The sequence below is a fragment of the Pongo pygmaeus genome, chromosome 10 (assembly GCF_028885625.2).
Source record: "Pongo pygmaeus isolate AG05252 chromosome 10, NHGRI_mPonPyg2-v2.0_pri, whole genome shotgun sequence".
NCBI classification, from domain to species: domain Eukaryota; kingdom Metazoa; phylum Chordata; class Mammalia; order Primates; family Hominidae; genus Pongo; species Pongo pygmaeus.
Genome location: NC_072383.2, coordinates 102,765,910 through 102,788,928, shown reverse-complemented (window position 1 = coordinate 102,788,928; position 23,019 = coordinate 102,765,910). Strand labels below are relative to the sequence as shown.

The 23,019-nt window shown below is 43.9% G+C and overlaps 1 protein-coding gene and 1 pseudogene across 1 annotated transcript in view; both read right to left on the bottom strand.

Annotated features, from left to right (window-relative positions):
- Positions 1–7,195: 7,195 nt before the first annotated feature.
- On the bottom strand, positions 7,196–7,911 carry LOC129009869 (large ribosomal subunit protein eL28-like; annotated as a pseudogene).
- A 9,518-nt stretch (positions 7,912–17,429) lies between these two features.
- The window catches only part of LOC134737651 (uncharacterized), a 76,038-nt gene continuing 70,448 nt past the window's right edge, over positions 17,430–23,019 (bottom strand). The window contains exons 5-6 of the mRNA XM_063647234.1: positions 22,124–22,184; positions 17,430–17,509 (exon numbers count right to left, since the gene is read on the bottom strand). Coding sequence (XP_063503304.1) covers positions 17,430–17,509; positions 22,124–22,184 — 141 coding nt within the window. The remainder of the gene's footprint in view (positions 17,510–22,123; positions 22,185–23,019) is intronic.

The following is a 23,019-nucleotide window of genomic DNA, read 5'->3' as shown; positions in this document are numbered from 1 at the left end:
TAGAAATAAACATTTGGTGTCAAACATAAAAGGTATTTAATACCATGTGTATTAGTCACAGCTCTTCAGAGAAACAGAACCAATAGGATGCATGTATAGAGAGAGAGATTTTTTTCTTTTTTTTTTTTAAAGAATTGACTCACACAGTTGTGAGGGCTGATAAGTCTGAAAACTCCAAGGCTGGCTGATAGGCTGGAAATTCAAGCAGGCGTTGATGTGGCAATCTTGAGACTAACGGTGGTCTGGGTGCAGAATTGCTTCCTCTTTGGGAAACCTCCGTCTTTTCTCTAAGGTCTTCAACTAATTGGATGAAGCCCATCCACATTATGGAGGGTCACTAGCTTTACTCAAAGCCTACTGATTTCATTGTAAGTCACATCTAAAAAATACCCTCACAGCAACATCTATGCTTTTATCTGCCAAACAACTGGGCACCATATGCTAGCCAAGTTGACACATAAAATTAACTGTCACTCCATGGGACTAGATGAAATTACCCAGGAGTTAATTTATTTAGAGAAATAAAGATGGCCCAGGACAGAGCCCTGGCACGCTCAAACTGCAAAAGGGGAAAAGAATCCAGCAATGGAGTCTAAGAAGGAGCTGGAGGGAGGTAGGAGGAAAACCAAGACTGTGTGGTGTCTCAGAAGCCAATGAAGAAGTGCTCCAAAAAGGAAGATCAACTATTTCAAGTGCTGCCAAGAAATCCTATAAGATAAGGGCTGAGTCATGGAGGTCACTTATGAAAATGATGGTCAGTAAGAAATCCTAATTAGAAGAAGTTCAGCAAGAAACAGAAAATAAGGAAATGGAGGGAGTAAGTACAGGCAACTCTTAAAGGGGTTTTGCTATAAAAACAAACAAAAAAAACCAAAAAAACAATAGGAAAGGAGCTAAAGAGGGATGTAGGATAGAGGAATTTTTTTTTTTTTTTTTTTTTTTTGAGACAGAGTCTCACTCTGTCACCCAGGCTGGAGTGCAAAGGCACGATCTCAGCTCATTGCAACCTCTGCCTCCTGGGTTCAAGAAATTCTCCTGCCTCAGCCTCTCGAGTAGCTGGGACTACAGGTGCATGCCACTACGCCCAGCTAATTTTTGTATTTTCAGTAGAGACAGGGTTTCACCACGTTGGCCAGGCTGGTCTTGAACTCCTGACTTTGTGATCCACCCGCCTCGGCCTCCCAAAGTGCTGGGATTACAGGGGTGAGCCACCGTGCCTGGCCAGACTTTTTGGTTTTTTTGGTTTGTCTAAGAAGGAAATTATTACAGCATGTTTTTATGCTAAAGGAATAATCCAGTAGAGGGAACTTTGGCAATTTCCAAAGAAGGAGCAAAAAGAGATAATTGCAGAACCAAAGTCTGTTGAATATACCCTTATTATGCAGTGTAGACTTTGAAGTCAAATCCAGGTTCTATTACTAACTGCACAGCCAAGTTACTCAGCCTCTCTGCTTCTTCATCTTCTTTCTATAAGGCCCTTTGTGGTCCTTCCACCGCTTCATCTCACCCAAACTTCTCCTCAATCCCCACGATTCAGTCATTAGCTTGCTTTCAGTCCCTGTAATTACTGTCCTGCCTCCCACCACAGGGCTTTGCTAACTTCCAAGCATTGAGCAAATCTAGTTTGAACAGGTTTTCCTTGGGAAAACCAACAGAGAAGTCAAATCCCCCTATGAAATGTTCTCATGTTACCATCTATTCTTTCTGCCTAGTACTTACTACAATTGCAATCATACTTTTATGAGTATTTGATCAATGTCCGCCTCCCTCACTCTAGAATAGCACAGTCCAAGAGGACTTTCTGTGGTGATGAAAATGTTCTAAATCTACACTGTCCAACCCAATAGCCACTCACCACATGTGACTATTAAGTACATAAAAGATGGCTAGTACAGGTGTGGATGTGAAGTTCTAATGTCATTTAAGTTTAATTAATGTAGATGTACATAGCCACATGTGAGCAGGGACCAGGATTAGTTATGCTCACCATCATGTTCCCAGCACTTAATATAGTATGCACACATAGTAATCGATCAATAAATAATTGTTGAGAGATTAAATCTGTAAAAATGCAGATATTACTTAGTTAATTTGTATATTCCATCTTTTTCACAGAGAAAAGGAGAAAAGCTTTTACATGGTACATGTTAGGGCGTCCTCAGTTTTATAAAGGTAATTTGGCCTTTAAGAATTTGATCAGAGGCCGGGTGTGGTGGCTCATGCCTGTAATCCCAGCACTTTGGGAGACCGAGGCGGGCGGATCACGAGGTCAGGAGATCGAGACCAGCCTGGCCAACATGGTGAAACCCTGTCTCTACTAAAAATACAAAAAAATAGCTAGGTGTGGTGGCGTGCACCTATAGTCCCAGCTACTCAGGAGGCTGAGGCAGGAGAACTTCTTGAACCCGGGAGGTGGAGGTTGCAGTGAGCCAAGACGGCACCACTGCACTCCAGCCTGGGTGACAGAGTGAGACTCCATCTCAAAAAAAAAAAAAATTAGGCCGGGCGTGATGGCTCAAGCCTGTAATCCCAGCACTTTGGGAGGCCAAGGCGGGCGGATCACGAAGTCAGGAGATCAAGACCACCCTGGCTAAAACGGTGAAACCCATCTCTACTAAAAATACAAAAAATTAGCCAGGCGTGGGGGTGGGCACTTGTAGTCCCAGCTACTCGGGAGGCTGAGGCAGGAGAAAGGCGTGGACCCAGGAGGTGGAGCTTGCAGTGAGCTGAGATCACGCCACTGCACTTCAGCCTGAGCAACAGAGCAAGACACCGTCTCAAAAAAAAAAAAAGAATTTGATCAGAGGCCGGGTGGCTCACACCTGTAATCCCAGCACTTTGGGAGGCTGAGGCGGGCAGATCACAAGGTCAGGAGATCAAGACCATCCTGGCTAACACGATGAAACCCCTCTCTACTAAAAATATAAAAAAATTAGCCGGGCGTGGTTGCAGGCGCCTGTAGTCCCAGCTACTCAGGAGGGTGAGGCAGGAGAATGGAGTGAACCTGGGAGGCGGAGGTTACAGTGAACCAAGATCATGCCACTGCACTCCAGCCTGGGTGACAGAGTGAGACTTCGTCTCAAAAAAAAAAAAAATCTTGCCAAAGGTCACAAAGCAGGTAAGTGTTGGAGCTGGGATATAAATCCAACTGTGCCTATCTCCAAATCCATTGTTTGTCTTACAATTAAATAATATAGAGTGAGGAACAGGCTAAAAACAGGTAAAAACAACAAGTAAATCCAGTAAACTTGATTTGTAGGGACAAAAAAAAAAACCCGGTAACCTTCTGATAACAAACAAGGAAAAAATCATCCATGAAACATCCACCCTGAAAACTCTGGAATCTACTCAGGGGACTATGACCTGTAGTCATTCTGTCTTTATTTCTTTTGTTTATTTGTTTGTTTTTTGGAGACAGAATCTTGCTCTGTCATCCAGGCTGGAGTGCAGTGGCACAATCATAGCTCACCACAGCCTCAAACTCCTGGATTTAAATGATCCTCACGCCTCAGCTTCCCAAGTAGCTGGCCAGAGGCACACACTACCATGCCTGACTAATTTTTTTTTTTTTTTTTTGAGACAGAGTCTTGCTTTGTTGCCCAGGCTGGAGTGCAGTGGTGCGATCTCAGCTCACTGCAAGCTCTGCCTCCTGGGTTCACGTCATTCTCCTGCCTCAGCCTCCCTAGTAGCTGGTACTATAGGCACCCGCCACCACACCCAGCTAATTTTTTTTTATTTTTAGTAGAGACAGGGTTTCACCGTGTTAGCCAGGATGGTCTTGATCTCCTGACCTTGTGATCCACCCGCCTCGGCCTCCCAAAGTGCTGGGATTACAGTCATGAGCCACCGCGCCCGGCCTATGCTTCATTTAAAAAAATTTTTTGTAGAGACAGGGTCTCACTTTGTTACCCAAGCTGGTATCAAACTCCTGGGCTCAAGCAATCCTCTCACCTCAGCCTCCCAAAGTGCTGGGATTATAGGCATGAGCCACTGTGCCTGGCTCCCATCTTTATTTCTTATATCAAGCTATATGAAAGACATCTGTTTACATGTCCCCACTCTTAGAACCATCACTTACTGAACACCTCTGTGCCAGAAACTTTACATGTTCTCATTAGTCATCTCAATAACTCTTTGGGATATGTATTATTATCTCCATTTACAGATGAGTAACCCAAATTTAAGTGACTGTCCTAAGAGCCGGCAGCTAGTCCAGGATTTACGCCTGCATGCTCTTCACTCTCCACCACAGTTATTATTTACTTGAGGGGTTGGTCTTTCTTACCCTGGCATCTGGCACAGTGCCTTTCCCATAATGGGCACTCACTCAAGCTTCAAATTCAACTGGCATTTCAACAGGCTTTTGACTGTTAGTGAAGTGGAAAAGAGAAGAAAGGGAGTATAAGGTGTTCTGGTAAACCAGTTCTGAGTGGTGGTGGGGAGGCCCTGATTTGTAGTATTTGCTAATTTCTGGAGTTGAATACTCCCACTTTGGCTAATTTCAAGCTACCAACCTACTTGCAAAATTCTTTGATGTTTAACAAGGGGTCTCTTGAGCTGGTACGAGCCAGCTCCAGCACACTGCCCAAAAGCTCAAGTCGTCAGATACAAGTTACTTTCACTTCTCTGTCTTCTCTTCCCAGCAGCTCTCTATACTTACATGTCACTGCAACCTCAGAAGAATAAGGATTGTTCTACCTCTGCTAAAGCTCGCCTTTACCAGAGCACTACAACCTATAACCTATCCCAATTCCAAGTGGTCTTAGGGGACCCCACCTTTCTTCAACATCCTCTTCCTATCTTGTATTCAGGGCCTTTCAAGCCATTCTGCCTTCAAATGTGCCCAGGTCTCCTCTTTTGTAAATCTCTGGGCTAATCCCATAGCATCATCTGGCTTTCTACTAACAAGCAGTATAGCTCAATAGTTATAAGAGCCTGCAATGAAATCACGTAACCTGGCTTTTCTGCCGGCAAGCTGTGTGCCCTTAGGCAAGTTCTGCTACCTCTCTGTGCCTTCGTTTAACTCATCTATAAAATGGTGATAAATACAGTATCTACACCTCATGTGGTGATTGTGGAAAATGAGATGAGTAAATAGATGTAAAGGATGTAAATAGATGTAAAAGACTCAATAGCTTAGTTATAATCATTATGTCCTCAGGCATGGTATAAATCCATGATGACCTCAGTGTGGTTAGAAGTTTGGATTTTCCCCTTTTACGAGTTGGTCGTTCACAGTAACTGTCAACAAAGCATTACAGTGGACATCGATCAAAACTTAACTCAAGGCCGGGTGCAGTGGTTTATGCCTGTAATCCCACCACTTTGGGAGGCTGAGGCAGGTGGATTACCTGAGGTCGGGAGTTCGAGACCAGCCTGACCAACACGGAGAAACCCCTTCTCTACTAAAAATACAAAATTAGCCAGGCATGGTGGTGCATGCCTGTAATCCCAGCTACTCAGGAGGCTGAGGCAGGAGAATCGCTTGAACCTGGGAGGCAGAGGTTGCAGTGGGCCAAGATTGCACCATTGCACTCCAGCCTTGAGTAGCACATTCATTTTTTCATTTTACTTTTAATTAGCAAGCAGTCTGTGGCTAAGCATGCCATTTTCCACAGTGCATATATTCTCATTACTCAGAGCTTGTCTTTTCTTGCCAGAAGAAGAAAAACATAATTTTCTTTTTTTTGAGATGGAGTTTGGCTCTTGTTGCCCAGGCTGGAGTGCAATGGTGCGATCTCAGCTCACTGCAACCTCTGCCTCCTGGGTTCAAGTGGTTCTCCTGCCTCAGCCACCCGAGTAGCTGGGATTACAGGCATGCGCCACCACACCCGGCTAGAAAAACATAATTTTCTTAAACAACTTGCTAAAAGGAGTGAAAGGAACATGAAAAACTTCTTTAAAAATTAGTGCCTACATTCTGCATTACATGTACACACATGCATAATATGCACATGCTAGTACATGCAGAATATTCCCCTTCTGCAATCCACTTGATTTTGGTCGCTCAGTGTCCCATTTCAATCTTAGAGGAAAGAAAAAAGTTTTCAGGTAGAAAACCACTGACCAGGAGTACCTCAAGAGGTACAGGCTCCATTTCAGTCAGCTCTCAGATGTTTCATCTCATAAAAGTGCAGATCAACCACCCTCACCACCAGCCAAGGAGTTACATACTAATTAGTAGTGGTAAACAGCTATTAGATCCTAAGATGAAAGAAGTGCCATATAGCTTATTATTATTATTATTATTATTTTATTTTTTTTTTTTTTGAGATGGAGTCTCGCTCTGTCACCCAGGCTGGAGTGCAGTGGCACGATCTTGGCTCACTGCAACCTCCGCCTCCCGGGTTCAAGCAATTCTCCTGCCTCAGCCTCCCGAGTAGCTGGGACTACAGGCGCATGCTGCCATGCTCAGCTAATTTTTTTTTTGTATTTTATTAGAGACGGGGTTTCACCGTGTTGCCCAGGCTGTTCTCGAACTCCTGAACTCAGGCGATCTGCCCGCCTTGGCCTCCCAAAGTGCTAGATTACAGGCGTGAGCCACCACGCCCGGCAGCTTATTATTATTAACCTCTAAATTCTTAAACACTATTAGATAGTTGATCTTGAGAGGAACATCCCCCTCTAATTTCTCTGAGAGCCAAAATCCCAGAATCCCGAGACAGTTGATGGCTACCAGTCATTAATGGAAAGCTATGGTCACTTCATGGAGCTGGGCCTGAAGGAGCCTTGGATCTTCCTAATGCTCTAGGCCCTGGTTTGAATTGAGAGTGACCTATGTCTCATTAAGAGGCATTCAGACCAATTTCTCCACCCCAAAGATAGATGAGAACCTTATAGTTCTCCACCAGTATATATCTGAATTCCTTTATCTATAGATTTTTTGTTTTTTGTTTGTTTTGTTTTGTTTTGTTTTTGAGACGGAGTCTTGCTCTGTCGCCCAGGCTGGAGTGCAGTGTCACTATCTCGGCTCACTGCAACTCTGCCTCCCGGAGAACTCATGCCATTCTCCTGTCTCAGCCTCCCAAGTAGCTGGGACTACAGGCGCCTGCCACCACGCCTGGCTAATCTTTTGTATTTTTAGTAGAGACAGGGTTGCACCGTGTTAGCCAGGATGGTCTGGATTTCCTGACCTCTTGATTCATGTTTTTGTTTTTGAGAAAGCCAGCTGACTATTGCTTTGGGGGCAGGTTTTCTAATCTGCTGCTTCTTTCTTTACCATCACAGGCTTCTGGCTGTGCAGGATGGTGCTGGCCTGAAGAAGGCTGCCACGCACAGGTCGGGGCGGTACTTGTTCTTGAGGATCCTGTGTCTGATGCTGCTGAGGGTGGCGCGAGCATTCTTGTTTTTTTCTGTTGTTTGTATATTTGTTTTTTTGAGATGGATTCTCACTCTGTTGCCCAGGCTGGAGTGCAGTGACACGATCTCTGCTCACCACAACCTCTGCCTCCCGGGTTCAAGCGATTCTCTTGCCTCAGCCTCCTGAGTAGCTGGGACTATAGGCGCATGCCACCATGCCCGGCTAATTTTTGTATTTTTATTAGAGACAGGGTTTCACTATGTTGGCCAGGCTGGTCTCGAACTCCTGACCTCGTGATCCGCCAGCCTCTGCCTCCCATTAGTGCTGGGATTACAGGCCTAAGCCACCGCGCCCGGCCTGAGCATTCTTGTTAATGGTGGGCTGCACATAGGAGGTGGCAGGCTTCCGCTGGCTGGATCTCTGCTTCACAACTATGACACCTTTGCCGTGGGCTGCCGGCTCCACGCCAACAGTCTTGCCGTGAATAAGCCCATTGTAGCGGAAGCAGTTGCTGGCCTTCAAGTTATTGGGCACGGTGCTGTAGGTCTGCTTATTCCTCTTGATCAGGAAACTGGAGCAGTGCCAACCACCCGTTGCAGATGTGCAGACATGGTGGCTTCTCTCGCAGCTGCAGCCGGAGACTGAAAATTATCTACAGATTTTAAATGCTTTTTTTTGAGATGGAGTCTCACTCTTGTCGCCCAGGCTGGAGTGCAATGACGTGATCTCGGCTCATTGCAACCTCTGCCTCCCAGGTTCAAGCAATTCTCCTGCCTTAGTGTTAGATATGAGTTCTAAATTTCTTTTCAAAGAATCAATATGTCAGTATGTTCAATTCTTTGCCTTCTACTTTTTTTTTCTTTTTCTTTTTCTTTTCAGGCGGAGTCTCGCTCTGTCACCCAGGCTCGAGTGCAGTGGTGTGATCTGGGCTCACTGCAAGCTCCGCCTCCCAGGTTCATGCCATTCTTCTGCCTCAGCCTCCCGACTACAGGCGCCTGCCACCATGCCCGGCTAATTTTTTTGTATTTTTAGTAGAGACTGGGTTTCACCGTAGCTGGGATGGTCTTGATCTCCTGACCTCGTGATCTGCCCATCTCGGCCTCCCAAAAGTACTGGGATTACAGGCGTGAGCCACAGCGCCGGGACTTTTACCTTCTACTTTTAAACTTAACTTCCTCGTAAAGCAACCTTTTCGATTACCTACTCCACTCTGACTCATTCCGATTACCTGCCCCACCCTTAAGTCATTCTGATTACCTACCCCACCCTGACTCATTCCGATTACCTGCTCTGTCATAACGATTTTTCCCGCCAAATCACTCACCCTGTCACTCTCTTTAAATTAGTGAATTGGAATGTTTAGCCTGTGTGGTCTAACCCTAGCCAATAGGGGAACGACACAGCAGCAGGGGCCACCTGTGTCAGGGATAAGAACCCCTTCCCCTCCCTTATCGAAATGTGTGCTCACCATTGCTCCATCTGTAAGGGCACACCCTTCTATAGAAGTAACTTGCCTTGCTGAGAATTAAAAAGAAAACTTTATATTCCAGTGCTATTTCTTTTGCGGCACCGAAACTTTACTTATAACATCAGCTTTCGGAGTAGCTGGGATTACAGGCACTCACCACCATGCCCAGCTAATTTTTGTATTTTTAGTAGAGACAGGGATTCACCATGTTGGCCGCTGGGATTACAGGCGTGAGTCACCGCGCCTGGCCTTAAATGCTTATTTGCTCTTTCTTAAAGTGAATCCAAATACATCTTTCTTTCTTCTTCTTTTTTTTTTTTTTTGAGATGGAGTCTCACTCTGTTGCTCAGGCTGGCGTGCATTGATGCGATCTTGGCTTACTGCAACCTCTGCCTCATGAGTATCAGGCCTCTGAGCCCAAGCTAAGCCATCATATCCCCTGTGACCTGCACATATACATCCAGATGGCCTGAAGCAACTGAAGATCCACAAAAGAAGTGAAAATAGCCTTAACTGATGACATTCCACCATTGTGATTTGTTTCTTCCCCACCCTGACTGATCAATGTACTTTGTAATCTCCCCGACCCTTAAGAAGGTTCTTTGTAATTCTCCCCACCCTTGAGAATGTGCTTTGTGAGATCCACCCCCTGCTCACAAAACATTGCTCCTAACTCCACCGCCTATCCCAAAACCTATAAGAACATTTAATGATATGGCCGGGCGCGGTGGCTCATGCCTGTAATCCCAGCACTTTGGGAGGCCAAGGCGGGCAGATCACGAGGTCAGGAGATCGAGACCATCCTGGCTAACACAGTGAAACCCCGTCTCTACTAAAAAAATACAAAAAAATTAGTGGCGGGCACCTGTAGTCCCAGCTACTCAGGAGGCTGAGGCAGGAGAATGGCATGAACCTGGGAGGTGGAGCTTGCAGTGAGCCAAGATCGCACCACTGCACTCCAGCCTGGGCGCCAGAGCGAGACTCCGTCTCAAGAAAAAAAAAAAAAAAAAGAACTAATGATAATCCCACCACCCTTTGCGGACTCTCTTTTCCGACTCAGCCTGCCTGCACCCAGGTGAAATAAACAGCCTTGTTGCTCACACAAAGCCTGTTTGGCGGTCTCTTCACACGGATGCACATGAAACTGAGTAGCTGAGATTACAGGCTTGCACCACCACACCCAGCTAATTTTTTTGTATTTTTAGCAGAGACAGGGTTTCACCATGTTGGCCAGGCTGGTCTCAAACTCCTGACCTCAGGTGATCCGCCCGCCTGGGCCTCCCAAAGTGCTGGGATGATAGGCATGAGCCACCACACTTGGCTAGGCTATTTAACCTTTCAATAATCTCAGGAATATCCTGAGGCTGTATTGCTATAAAGGAGGCTATATTACCTCCTACTCTGCTTGACAGGATTCAATATTGACCATTAAGTGGCTTTCTTCCTTCTCGGAGGAAAAACATACATTAGGCCAGTATTTAGTCATTGCCCTTTCTAAGATGGCAAAGTATTTTCCATCTCACTACTATCAAATAATGGCCATATTAAGGTGTTTCTATACTTATGAGTTAAACAGGAGACAAATGGACTTACAATGAAAATCCTAGGGCCCTTAAGAATTATGATAAATCTACTCTGCCTTTGCTCTAGAAATGGAACAACAAAGCCTGAATGACAGCACATCTGTTTACAACATGGTTTATTTTAAGCCCACTGTTGAGACCTATTGCTCAGAAAAAAAGACTTTTGAAAACATTACTGCTCATTGACAGTGCATGTGGTCACTCAAGAGATCTGATGGAGATGTATGAGGAGATGAATGTTGTTTTCATGACTACTAACACAAAATCCACTCTACAGCCCAGGGATAAAGGAGTAATTTTGACTTTCAAGTCTTATTATTTAAGAAATGTGTTTTATAAGGCTATAGCTGCCATAGACAGTGATTCCTCTGACAGATCTGGGCAAAGTAAGCTGAAAACCTTCTGGAAAAAGATTTACTATTCTAGATGCCATTCAGAACATTCATGATTCATGGGAAGAAGTCAATATATCAACATTAACAGGAGTTTGGAAGAAGGTGATTCCAACCCTTATGAGTAACTTTGATGAATTCAAGACTTCAGTGGAGGAAGTAACTGAAGATATGGTGTAAATAACAAGAGAACTAGAATTAGAAGAGAAGGCCAGGCATGGTGGTGCACATCTATAATCCTAGCACTTTGGGAGGCCAATGTAGGAGGATTGCTTGAGCTCAGGAATTCAAGACTAGCCTGGGCAACATAGTGGGACCCTGTCTCTACAAAAAAAATTAAAAATTAGCTGGGTGGGCTGGGCGCAGTGGCTCACACCTGTCATCCCAGCATTTTGGGAGGACAAGGTGGGCGGATCACGAGGTCAGGAGATCAAGACCATCCTGGCCAACATGATAAAGCCCTGTCTCTACTAAAAATACAAAAAAAAATTAGCTGGGCATGGTGTCGCATGCCTGTAGTCCCAGCTACATGGGAGGTTGAGGCAGGAGAATTGCTTGAACCTGGGAGGCAGAGGTTGCTGTGAGCCAAGATCGTGCCACTGCACTCCAGCCCGGGGACAGAGTGAGACTCCATCTCAACAACAACAACAACAAAAATTAGCTAGGTGTGGTAGCATGTGCCTGTAGTCCCAAGTACTTGAGAGGCTGAGGCAGGAGGATCACTTGAGCCCGGGAGGTTGAGGCCACAGTGAGCCATGACTGCATCACTGCAGCACAGCCTGGGTGACAGAGTGAAACCGTGTCTCAAAAAAAAAAAAAAGAAACACAGAAAAAGAATTAAAAAAGAACCCACAAAAAGTAGAGTCTGATGACATGACTGAATTAATGTAATCTCATGTAAAATTTGAATGGATGAGGAGTTGCTTTTTATGGATGAGCAAATAATGTTTTTCTAGAAATAGAATCTACTCCTGATGAAGATGCTGTGAACGTTATTGAAATGACAACAAGGGCTGGGCACAGTGGTTCATGCCTATAATCCCAGCACTTTGGGAGGCCAGGCGGGCCAGATTATCTGAGGTCAGGAGTTTGAGACCAGCCTGGCCAACATGGAGAAACCCCATCTCTACTAAAAATATAAAAATTAGCCAGGCATGGTGGCAGGCACCTGTAATCCCAGCTACTCAGGAGGCAGAAGAATCACTTGAACCCAAGAGGCAGAGGTTGCAGTGAGTCGAGATAGTGCCTGGGCAAAAAGAGTGAGACTCCATCTCAAAAAAAAAAAAAAGAAATAACAACAACGGATTTATAATATGACATAAATTTAATTGATAAGCAGTGGCAGGGTTTGAGAGGATTGTTTCCAGTTTTGAAAGAAGTTCTACTGTAGGCCAGGTGCGGTGGCTCACAACTGTAATCCCATCACTTTGAGAGGCTGAGGAGGGCAGATCACCTGAGGTCAGGAGTTCGAGACCAGCCTGGCCAACATAGTGAAACTCTGTCTCTACTAAAAATACAAAATTAGCCAGGTGTGGTAGTGCAGCCTGTAGTCCCAGCTACTCAGGAGGCTGAGGCAGGATAATTGCTTGAACCTGGGAGGCAGAGGTTGCAGTGAGCCGAGATTGTGCCACTGTACTCCAGCCTGGGGACAGAGTGATACTCCATTTCTTTTTTTTTTTTTCTGAGACGGAGTCTCGCTCTGTCACCCAGGCTAGAGTGCAGTGGCGCAATCTCAGCTCTCTGAAAGCTCCACCTCTCAGGTTCACGCCATTCTCCTGCCTCAGCCTCCGGAGTAGCTGGGGCTACAGGCGCCTGCCACCATGCCCGGCTAATATGTGGGGTTTTTTTTGTATTTTTAGTAGAGACGGGGTTTTACCGTGTTAGCCAGGATGGTCTCCATCTCCTGACCTCGTGATTCGCCCACCTCAGCCTCCCAAAGTGCTGGGATTACAGGCGTGAGCCACCGCACCCAGCCAGTGATACTCCATTTCAAAAAAATAAAAATAAAAAATAAAAGAAAGAAAGAGAGAGACAGAGAGAGAGAGGAAGGGGCCGGGTCCAGTGGCTCACGTCTATAATCCCAGCTCTTTGGGAGGCCAAGGTAGGTAGGTGGATTACCTGAGGTCAGGAGTTTGAGACCAGCCTGGACAATATGATGAAACCCCGTCTCTACTAAAAATATAAAAAATTAGCCGGGCATGGTGGCAGGTGCCTGTAATCCCAGCTACTCAGGAAGCTGAGGCAGGAGAATTGCTTGAACCCAGGAGATGGAGAGTGAAGTGAGCCCAGATTACGCCATTGCACTTCAGCCGGGGCAACAAGAGCAAAACTTGGTCTCAAAAAAAAAAGAGAGAGAGAGGAAGGAAGGAGGGAAGGAGGGAGGGAGGAAGGAAGGGAAGGAAGGAAGGAGGGAAGGAAGGAAGGAAGGAAGGAGGGAAGGAAGGAAGGAAGGAGGGAAGGAAGGAAGGAAAGGAAGGAAAGGGAAGGGAGGGAGGAAGGAAGGAAGGAAGGAAGGAAGGAAGGAAGGAAGGAAGAAAGAAAGAAAGAAAGAAAGAAAGAAAGAAAGGCACCATCACATCTAGGAACACCTATCATATCAACACCATGAACATTATACATAAGAACAGGTGGGGCAGGTCATGGAAGGTTCTACGGGATAGTCTCAGAAAAAAGAAAGAATGAGAAGAAAGAAAGAAAAGAAAAGAAGGAAAGAAAGAAGTAAGGCAGGCTGGGCATGGTGGCTCATGAGACTCCAGCTCTACAGAAAATACAAAAATTAGCTGGGTATGGTGGCACATACCTGTACTCCCATCTACTCGGGAGGCTGAGGTGGGAGGATTGCATGAGGCCAGGAGTTCAAGGCTGCAGTGAGCCAAGATCATACCACTGCACTGTAGCCTGGGCAATAGAGCAAGACAGACAGACAGACAGAAAGAAAGAAAGAAAGAAAAAAAGAAAGGAGAAGAAAAGAAAGAGCTATATATAAAGGTTTCTTCCTAATATTATTAATTATTAATTTGTTTTTTTTTTTTTTTGAGAGGGAGTCTCACTCTGTTGCCCAGGCTGGAGTGCAGTGGCGCGATCTCGGCTCACTGCAAGTTCCGCCTCCCGGGTTCAGGCCATTCTCCTGCCTCAGCCTCCCAAGTAGCTGGGACTACAGGCGCCCACCACCAGGCCTGGCTAATTTGTTGTATTTTTATTTTTTTTTATTTTTTTTTTATTTCATTTATTTATTTATTTTTGAGACAGAGTCTCGCTCTGTCGCCCGGGCTGGAGTGCAGTGGCGCGATCTTGGCTTATTGCAAGGTCTGCCTCCCAGGTTCACGCCATTCTCCTGCCTCAGCCTCCCAAGTTGCTGGGACTACAGGCGCCCGCCAACACGCCCGGCTAATTTTTTGTGTTTTTAGTAGAGACCGGGTTTCACCCTGTTAGCCAGATGGTCTTGATCTCCTGACCTCGTGATCCGCCCACCTCGGCCTCCCAAAGTGCTGGGATTACAGGCATGAGCCACCGCACCCCACCGCGCCCGGTCCTGTTGTATTTTTAGTAGAGACAGAGTTTCACCGTGTTAGCCAGGATGGTCTCGATCTCCTGACCTTGTGATCCGCTTGCCTCAGCCTGCCAAAGTGCTGGGATTACAGTCGTGAGCCGCCGTGCCCAGCCAACTAATTTTTTTTTTTTGAGATGAAGTCTTGCTCTGTCACCAGACTGGACTGGAGTGCAGTGGCGTGATCTCAACTCACTGCAACCTCCACCTCCCGGGTTCAAGCGATTCTCCTGCCTCAGCCTCCCGAGTAGCTAGGACTATAGGCACACATCACCACGCCCAGCTAATTTTTGTATTCTTAGTAGAGACAGGGTTTTACCATGTTGGCCAGGATGGTCTTGATCTCCCGACCTCGTGATCCACCCACCTTAGCCTCCCAAAGTGCTGGGTTTACAGGCATAAGCCACTGCACCGGGGCTCTTCCTATTATTATTATCTGGTGAGGAAAATGAACAGGCAATTCAGATAATGAAATACAACACAGTGAATACAATTTAGATAGTCCCAGCTACTTGGAAGGCTGAGGTGGGAGGACCACCTGAGCCCAGCAAGGTACACATAGGAAATACAACATACAGGAAAAAATATTGTGCCTCATTAATAATCAAAGTGATACAAATTAAGATAAAGAAATCTGTTTTTACCTCTCCAATAGGCAAATAATGATTTTTAAAAACCTATTATTATTTCTTTTCTTTTTTTTTTTTAAAGATTTCGTGTTGGACTGGCTCAGTTTGTCCAGCCAGATCACTTTTTTTTTTTTTTTTAAAGACAGAGTCTCACTCTGTCACCAGGCTGGAGTGCAGTGGTGCGATCTCAGCTCACTGCAACCTCCACCTCCTGGGTTCAAGCGATTCTCCTGCCTCAGCCTCCCAAGTAGTTGGTACTACAGACGCACGCCACCACACCCAGCTAATTTTTGTATTTTTAGTAGAGACGGGGTTTCACCATGTTGGCCAGGCTGGTATTGATTTCTTGACCTCGTGATCTGCCTGCCTCAGCCTCCCAAAACACTGGAATTACAGGCAGGAGCCACTGCACCTGGCCCAAAACCTGTTATTATTTCTTACTACTAAGTACAGGGAACTCTTTGAGCTTATGAAGTTATTAATTAGTACACACCATTTAAAGGGCTCTAGAACCTTAGAATTGTTCATACTCTGACCCATAAATCCATTCCAGTAATCTATCCTAAGACAATAATTCTAAATACACCAAAAACTTCACGTACAAAGAAAAATATTTCTAACCTATTATTCCACATTAGCAAAAAATTGGCAATAGACTATTAGTCCAAATATAGTAGAATGGCTAAGTAAATACATGGACTATTTTGTAGTCATTGAGAAAATTAAGAACTTATATAACATGTAAAATATTAAATAATAAAACAGAACACAGTTTACAAAAAAGACATAAAATATTAATAGTGGCTATCTCTGGATGCAATTACATGTGATTTTTTGTATTTTATTATACTGTGGTCTCCAAATTTTAAAAAAATAAACATTTTTATAGACAAAACCAAAATGCTTAAAGAATATTTTGAGCCTCATTCATAAAATAAATAGAGCAACTTTCCATGTCTCCTCATTCTCTATGGAAGAAAGCCTCTTTACTTTTCAACTCTTAACCTTTCATCGTTCTCTGCCCCAGGCCTTGCCAGGTTTGCTCTAAATGAACACGCCATGATGTTTTCTAAGTTGCTTTTGTTTACAGCTTTAAATGTCTTACCCACTACCTTTGTCCATCCGTGATCCTACAGCCTTTAGAGATACCAGATTACACTGAAATTGGAAGTGAGGCAGAGGCAAACAAATAAAATGATCTTAAAGAACGAGGTTGTGCCCTACTCATCTTTTCTCTCCTGCCAGTGCTTGGCATATAAATAGGTGCCCAAAACAAATCTGTTGAATGAGTAAGTATTAATACCAAAGTGGTGAGAACTGAGCTAGCTAGGGTACCTCTGCTCATGAGGGGTTTTTATTTGTTCAAAGAAAACAATGCCCAAAGAGGCAACTGGGGAAGCAGACAGACCTGGGCTTGACACAGCAACACTGAGCAAGTTATTCAAATGCTGAGCATCTGCTTCCTCACAACAACAGAATTAATTCCAACAACCACACAAAGCTGTTGTGAGGATTAAGTAAGAGAGATATGAGACACTGCCATAAAAAGAAACTCAAATATTAGTTCCTCTCCCTCTTGCTGAAGGCATTAAAGCCATGTCCTCCATAAGCAGCCAGGAGACATGAATAATACACATCAGAACCCCCAAGCTAGTGACATATGGCATCCAGATGCACACTTTTGGCAAACTGCTGAAATCTTATGTCTGTTTTCCACATTTATAGCTATAGAATGTCAGCAGCTGCCAGACCAAATTAAGATGATTACACTGATGTCTGTTCCTTAGATCAAAGCTCCTAGGAAGACACCTGAAGTATAGATACAAGTCTTTGTAAATCAACAGGCCCTGTAAGTGGCAGCTCATCCACAGGGATAGCCAAGGTGTGTGTAGCTGGCATGGTGGCAGATTGTACAACCTCTGCCACCAAACACACCACCACATGTGTGTACAGCAGACACCATCACATCTAGGAACACTTATCATGATATCGACACCATGAACATTATACATAAGACACAGGGGGCAAGTCATGGAAGGTTCTACGAGATAGTCTCAGGAAGTAGTGGGAGGGACCACGAATTGCCAGTAGGTTCACTAGAAAGCCAGCCACCCTGTATACTAATACTTTACTATGTTTTTATTTCCTCATCATAAGAAGGTGATATCACCACCTACCTGATTGGTGGTATTCTGAAGATTAAATAGGAGAACATGCATAAGCCTCTGGCACAGGGAGGATAGCATGTATGACTACTACCACTGCCTACACACAGGACATGAATGCCAGGCCTCCCAGTTCTGAGTTTCTCTCTCCAATACCAATCTCAGTAGAACTCAGTGGACCTTGATGGTTGTTTTCAAATAATAACCTTAATTTATGTAGACTGGCCAAAATACAGCCAAAAGAAGGAAGAAGAAAGTGTTAGGGTGAAGACAGAGGATCCCCTGGTAGCACAACTTCTCGTCTTGATTTTCTGTGAGAGGTGATACTACTGCAAACACAGGAATTCATGGGGCACTCACTCCATTACCAATGCAGTTAGGCAGTACACAGGCCCTCAACTCTAAAGGAAAATAAGAGGAATTTGCTGGAAAAAAAAGAAAAAAACACACAAACAAGTCTAATTCCTTTAGACAGGAAGAACACCTGCCTAGTATACTACTGTATTCCCAGTGCTTAGTATACAGAGCCTACTGCACAGCAGGCACTCAATAAATATGCTGAATGAATAAATGCACCCATGTGATTCTATGCCAAATACTCCTGTCTACCAATTGATCTTCTGACTTTTTAAATACCCACTATGATCCAGGCCCTGGGAAGATTACGTAGCCAACACTGGTGTGAAAATCATGCCTATGGAGGGTTCTTTTGGAATCCAGAAGAAACAGATAAAGGAGGTGTTTATTCATGAAACCAGCACTTAGAAGACTGCATCAGCAGTTCCAGCTCCATGATTACAAGCTCCTCGAAGACATGAACCAGATCACATCTCTCCTGTGTGGCTAAGGCCAACTGCACATGTAGAATGGTGTTCCTCCTATGCTTGGGACAAATAAATCTCACAAAATCAAAACTGTGTTAATATTCATGCTTCCTGCTTGCCTTAGAATGGGGTGTCAAACTTGGTCTTTTTTTTTTTTTTTTTTTTTTGATACAGAGTCTTGCTCTTGTTGCCCAGGCTGGAGTGCAATGGCACAATCTCAGCGCACTGCAACCTCCGCCTCCTGCGTTCAAGCAATTCTCCTGCCTCAGCCTCCTGAGTCGCTGGGATAATAGGCGCCCGCCACCACGCCCGGCTAATTTTTGTATTTTTAGTAGAGACAGGATTTTGCCATGTTGGCCAAGCTGGTCTCGCGCCTGTAATCCCAAAAGTTTGTGAGGCTGAGGCAGGTGGATCACCTGACATCAGGAGTAGACATCAGACAGTAGAAACCCTGTCTCTACTAAAAACACAAAATTAGCCGGGCGTAGTGGCACATGCCTGTAATCCCATCTACTTGGGAGGCTGAGGCAGGAGAATTGCTTGAACCCATGAGGAAGAGGTTGCAGTGAGCTGAGACTGCACCTTTGCTCAGTGAGCTGAGAATACACTTTCTTAGTGAACTCAGTGCATCTTTGCTCAGTGAGCTAAGAATGCACTTATTTCGACTCAGAATAAATAAATAAACATAGTGAAAAGACTGGCATTGTTTCACATTTTTTGAATTTTTTTAGCATCGGTCCTAATAAAAAACAACTAGATTCCCATATTTGCTTCTGGATTAATTTGTTGCAATATATGTTGTTTTGGTAGAAGTAAATGAAAAATCCAGTCTCACACAGAAAAGTAGTTGGAAAAGAAGAAATTTAATAGATTTTTCAGTCAGCGCACCTCCTCACTGGCAATACACATTTAAAAAAGATAAGAATAGTCTGAAAAATGGTAGAGAAAGTAAAGAGGACATTTAAGAAAGAACAAGGGGGCCGGGCGTGGTGGCTCACGCCTGTAATCCCAGAACTTTGGGAGGCCAAGGTAGATGGATCACCTGAGGTCAGGAGTTCGAGACCAGCCTGACCAACATGGAGAAACTCTGTCTCTACCAAAAATACAAAACAAGCTGGCTGTGGTGGCGCATGCCTGTAATTCCAGCTACTCTGGGGGCTGAGGCAGGAGAATCGCTCGAACCCGAGAGGTGGAGGTTGTGGCGAGCCCAGATCGTGCCATCGCACTCCAACCTGGGCAACAAGATCAAAACTCCATCTCAATTTAAAAAAAAAAGAAAGAAAGAACAAGGGAAGTATAACTGGGGAACCACCAGGACAAAAGTCAATTCATAATCCAATGCTTATTTTCTGGGACTGAAAATAAAGTTCTTACATGTATTAAATCACAGACTCTTAAAACTTCCTTAGCCACTTACTAACAGATTTAGAAATAAAACATCTGACATTTGTTACCAAAAAACACAAGTTTTCCAGATTCAGAGAGTAAATCCTTACAAATCATGCTCCCCAAGCACTTAGTGCGTTCATCCTGCCCATCTCTTCCGATGTTACCTCCTTTACCTTTCCCATCCTTGAAGGACATGTTCATTTGCTTTATCTTATATTAATTTAATTTGCTTGTTTGGTTATTGTTCTATTTGGTTATTTTTCCCTAATTCACAGCAAGTTGCAAGTGACTTAAGTTTCCCAAGAAAATTTATATTTTTATAAAAGGCTACTTTTGGACCCAGAAGAAATTTTATTTATTGAGATTTCCTTTCATACTATGGAGTATTTAGGGGCAAGAGCCTTCCTTAATGAAGGAATAGAAGGGTCACTGTAGAGGAGCCAGACAACATAGTATTATGGAAATAACATAGGCTTCAGAATTACATAGGCCTCTGTCCAAATTATAGATCCAGTATTTATATGAAGTTAGGGAAGTTTTCTGTTGTTGTTGTTTTTTGGTTTTTTTGTTTGTTTTTTGAGATGGAGTTTCGCTCTTGTTGCCCAGGCTGGAGTGCAATGGCGCGATCTTGGCTCACCACAACCTCTGCCTCCCGGGTCCAAGCGATTTTCCTGCCTCAGCCTCCCGAGTAGCTGGGATTACAGGCATGAGCCACCATGCCCGGCTAATTTTGTATTTTTAGTACAGATGCTGTTTCTCCATATTGGTCAGGCTGGTCTTGAACTCCTGACCTCAGGTAATCCTCCCGCCTCAGCCTCCCAGAGTGCTTGGATTACAGGCGTGAGCCACTGCACTGGGTCAATGTTAAGGAAGTTAACTGAATTCTCTGGGATTCAATTTCCTCATTTATAAAATATAGAGAATATCTTCTTTGCTGAGTTCATGTGAGGATAGGTGACTATACTTAACCCAGCATAGTCCATGTAAAACAGGGACTAACACTCTATATATGGTAGTTATTATGTGATGCTTTCTGTGTTAGAGAACCTATCTTTAGAAACATCAAGTAATATGTCTTGCCACACAACTACCTCCTTCCTCCTGACCCTAGAAATGAAACTTATGGCCGGGCGCGGTGGCTCACACCTGTAATCTCAGCACTTTGGGAGGCCGAGGTGGGCGGATCACCTGAGGTCAGGAGTTCAAGACCAGCCTCAACATGGAGAAACCCCATCTCTACTAAAAATACAAAATTAGCCGGGCATAGTGGTGCATGCCTGTAATCTCAGCTACTCGGGAGGCTGAGGCAGGAGAATTGCTTGAACCTGGGAGGCGGAGGTTGCGGTGAGCTGAGATTGCGCCATTGCACTCCAGCCTGGGCAACAAGAGTGAAACTCCATCTCAAAAAAAAAAAAAGAAATGAAACTTATATGCCAATTGTTCGTATCTCCCAATTGCCATATATCTTTCTCTGTCTAGTTGAGTCCTTTCTTTGTTGTTGTTGTTGTTGTTGTTGTTGTTCTGAGACAGAGTCTCACTCTGTCACCCAGGCTGGAATGCAGTGGTGCGATCTTGGCTCAGTGTAACCTCTGCCTCCTGGGTTCCAGCAATTCTCTTGCCTCAGCCTCCCAGGTAGCTGGGACTACAGGCGCACACCACCACACCCAGCTAATTTTTTTTATTATTTAGTAGAGATGGGGTTTCACCATATTGGCCAGGCTGGTCTCAAACTCCTGACCTCAGGGAATCCAGCCACCACAGCCTCCCCAAGTGCTGGGATTACAGAAGTGAGCCACCATGCCAGGCCCTTTCTTTGTATTCCTTTGGAGACTGAGCAGAGGCTCTCAATGCCCAGGACTCTGCTTCCTTTAAGCTACTAGGCATGAAGTTTACCTCCTCTTCCTGAACTGGAAGGGCCCACTTTTCCTAATAGAAATGACGGTGCTGGCCACTAGCAGATCCTTTTTGTTTTTCGAAACAAGGTCTCACTCAGCAATCCAGGCTAGAGTGCAATGGTGCAATCATAGCTCACTGTAACCTTGAACTCCTTGGCTCAAGCAAACCTCCTGCCTCAGCCTCCTGAGTAGCTAGAACTATGGGCTCATGCCACTGTGCCTGGCTAATTTTTTAATTCTTTATTTTTGTAGAGACAAGCTCTCACTCTGTTGCTCAGGCTGGACTCAAACTCCTGGCCTCAAGCGATCCTACTACCTTGGCCTCCCAGTGTGTTGGGATTAGAGGCATGAGTCACCAACAGGCCTAGATTAGATTCTTAGTAATGTTTGCCTGTGAGCCCTTGGGATTTTCTGACCCACAAAAAAGGAGCACCATGGTCCTAGAAAGAAGCTTTCCATTTTACTCCACCAACCTTTCTCTCCCTGGGATTTCCCAGTAGCACTTTTCATGGATCTTTCACCTTTACTGATCTTTGTATGTCCCTGCCAAAATTTCTGAATGCATCTCAATTTATATTTAATTCAAATACTATTTGTATTACTTATCAGAAAGGAGACAAATTTGCAAAAGTAAAGTTACCATAAAACCAGCAAATACTGTATCTGTAACTAGATTCATGAGTAATAAGAATAATAATTTCAGTAAGAGGAAACTCTGGGTAATACCAAGGCTATAAACTAGGTAAAGGCTAAAGGTAAATATGATTAGCTCCAGGAGAGTGCCCTGTCTAAATGACCAAAAAGAGGAATCAACTAGCAAGTGCTCACTAAACAATATAAACCTCAAGGAAGACAAATTAAAGCCAGATAGAATAAATGAAATAAAATGTACAGTCAGCAGCTATGATTTACATATTAAACAGAAACTTACCTATTTGATCAAGTTCAAGCACAAAATAAGGAACACACAGAGATTTAAATAACTTCTTTACCTGCAAGAAGTTGAAAAACAAGGAGGAAAATGAAAAATGAGGTTATAACCAACAGGAGAATCTCTTATCCACCTTTGTTACTTCCTTCCTCAACCAGCCTTCACCTTTGAAAACTTTCCAATTCACTTTTATGTAACCCATAAGATTCTCCCTGTTGACAGAAATGATATTTACAAGAGTATCTGAAGTCTGTTGATTCTATTCAATTGTCAATGATTCATCTGTATCGCTTCATAAGATACATTTTATATGTTTAGTGACTCAGTCTACCTCATTATAAAACGGGTTTAATACTATGTTTAAAAAAGCATTGGAACACTTAATGTTTCCAAAGCATTATGTGGCAAACCCGGGAAAAATATATTTTACAATAGTCAAAGTATTATTTCTTTTTTGGCTGAGTAACCCTCAACCAATAAATCAGTTACAAAAAATCTATTATGCTCTGAGACTGTTAAATAAAACAAACAAACAAAAAATCTTATGCTCATGGTTATACAAATTATACCGGTAAAAAACAAAATTTTATTTAAAAGTTACTTATACCACTAGATAACATTTAAACTACTAACACAAGAGACTTTTATGTACAAGACACAAACAGCCTGTCAATAATTTAGGAAAGTTTAGAACCATATTCCTCCAGTTATACAATAAAATTTAAAAGGCCAGAGTAGCCTGAAGTTCACAGAGATGATCAATGAGGAAAATGATTCTTGAAAAAAAACAAAAAAAGAGAATATATTCTTGTCTCATTCTAAACTTAACTACTAAAACAGTAGACTTCCTATTGTATAGAAGTACACTAGGAGCTTTCTATCATTTCTATAGGACT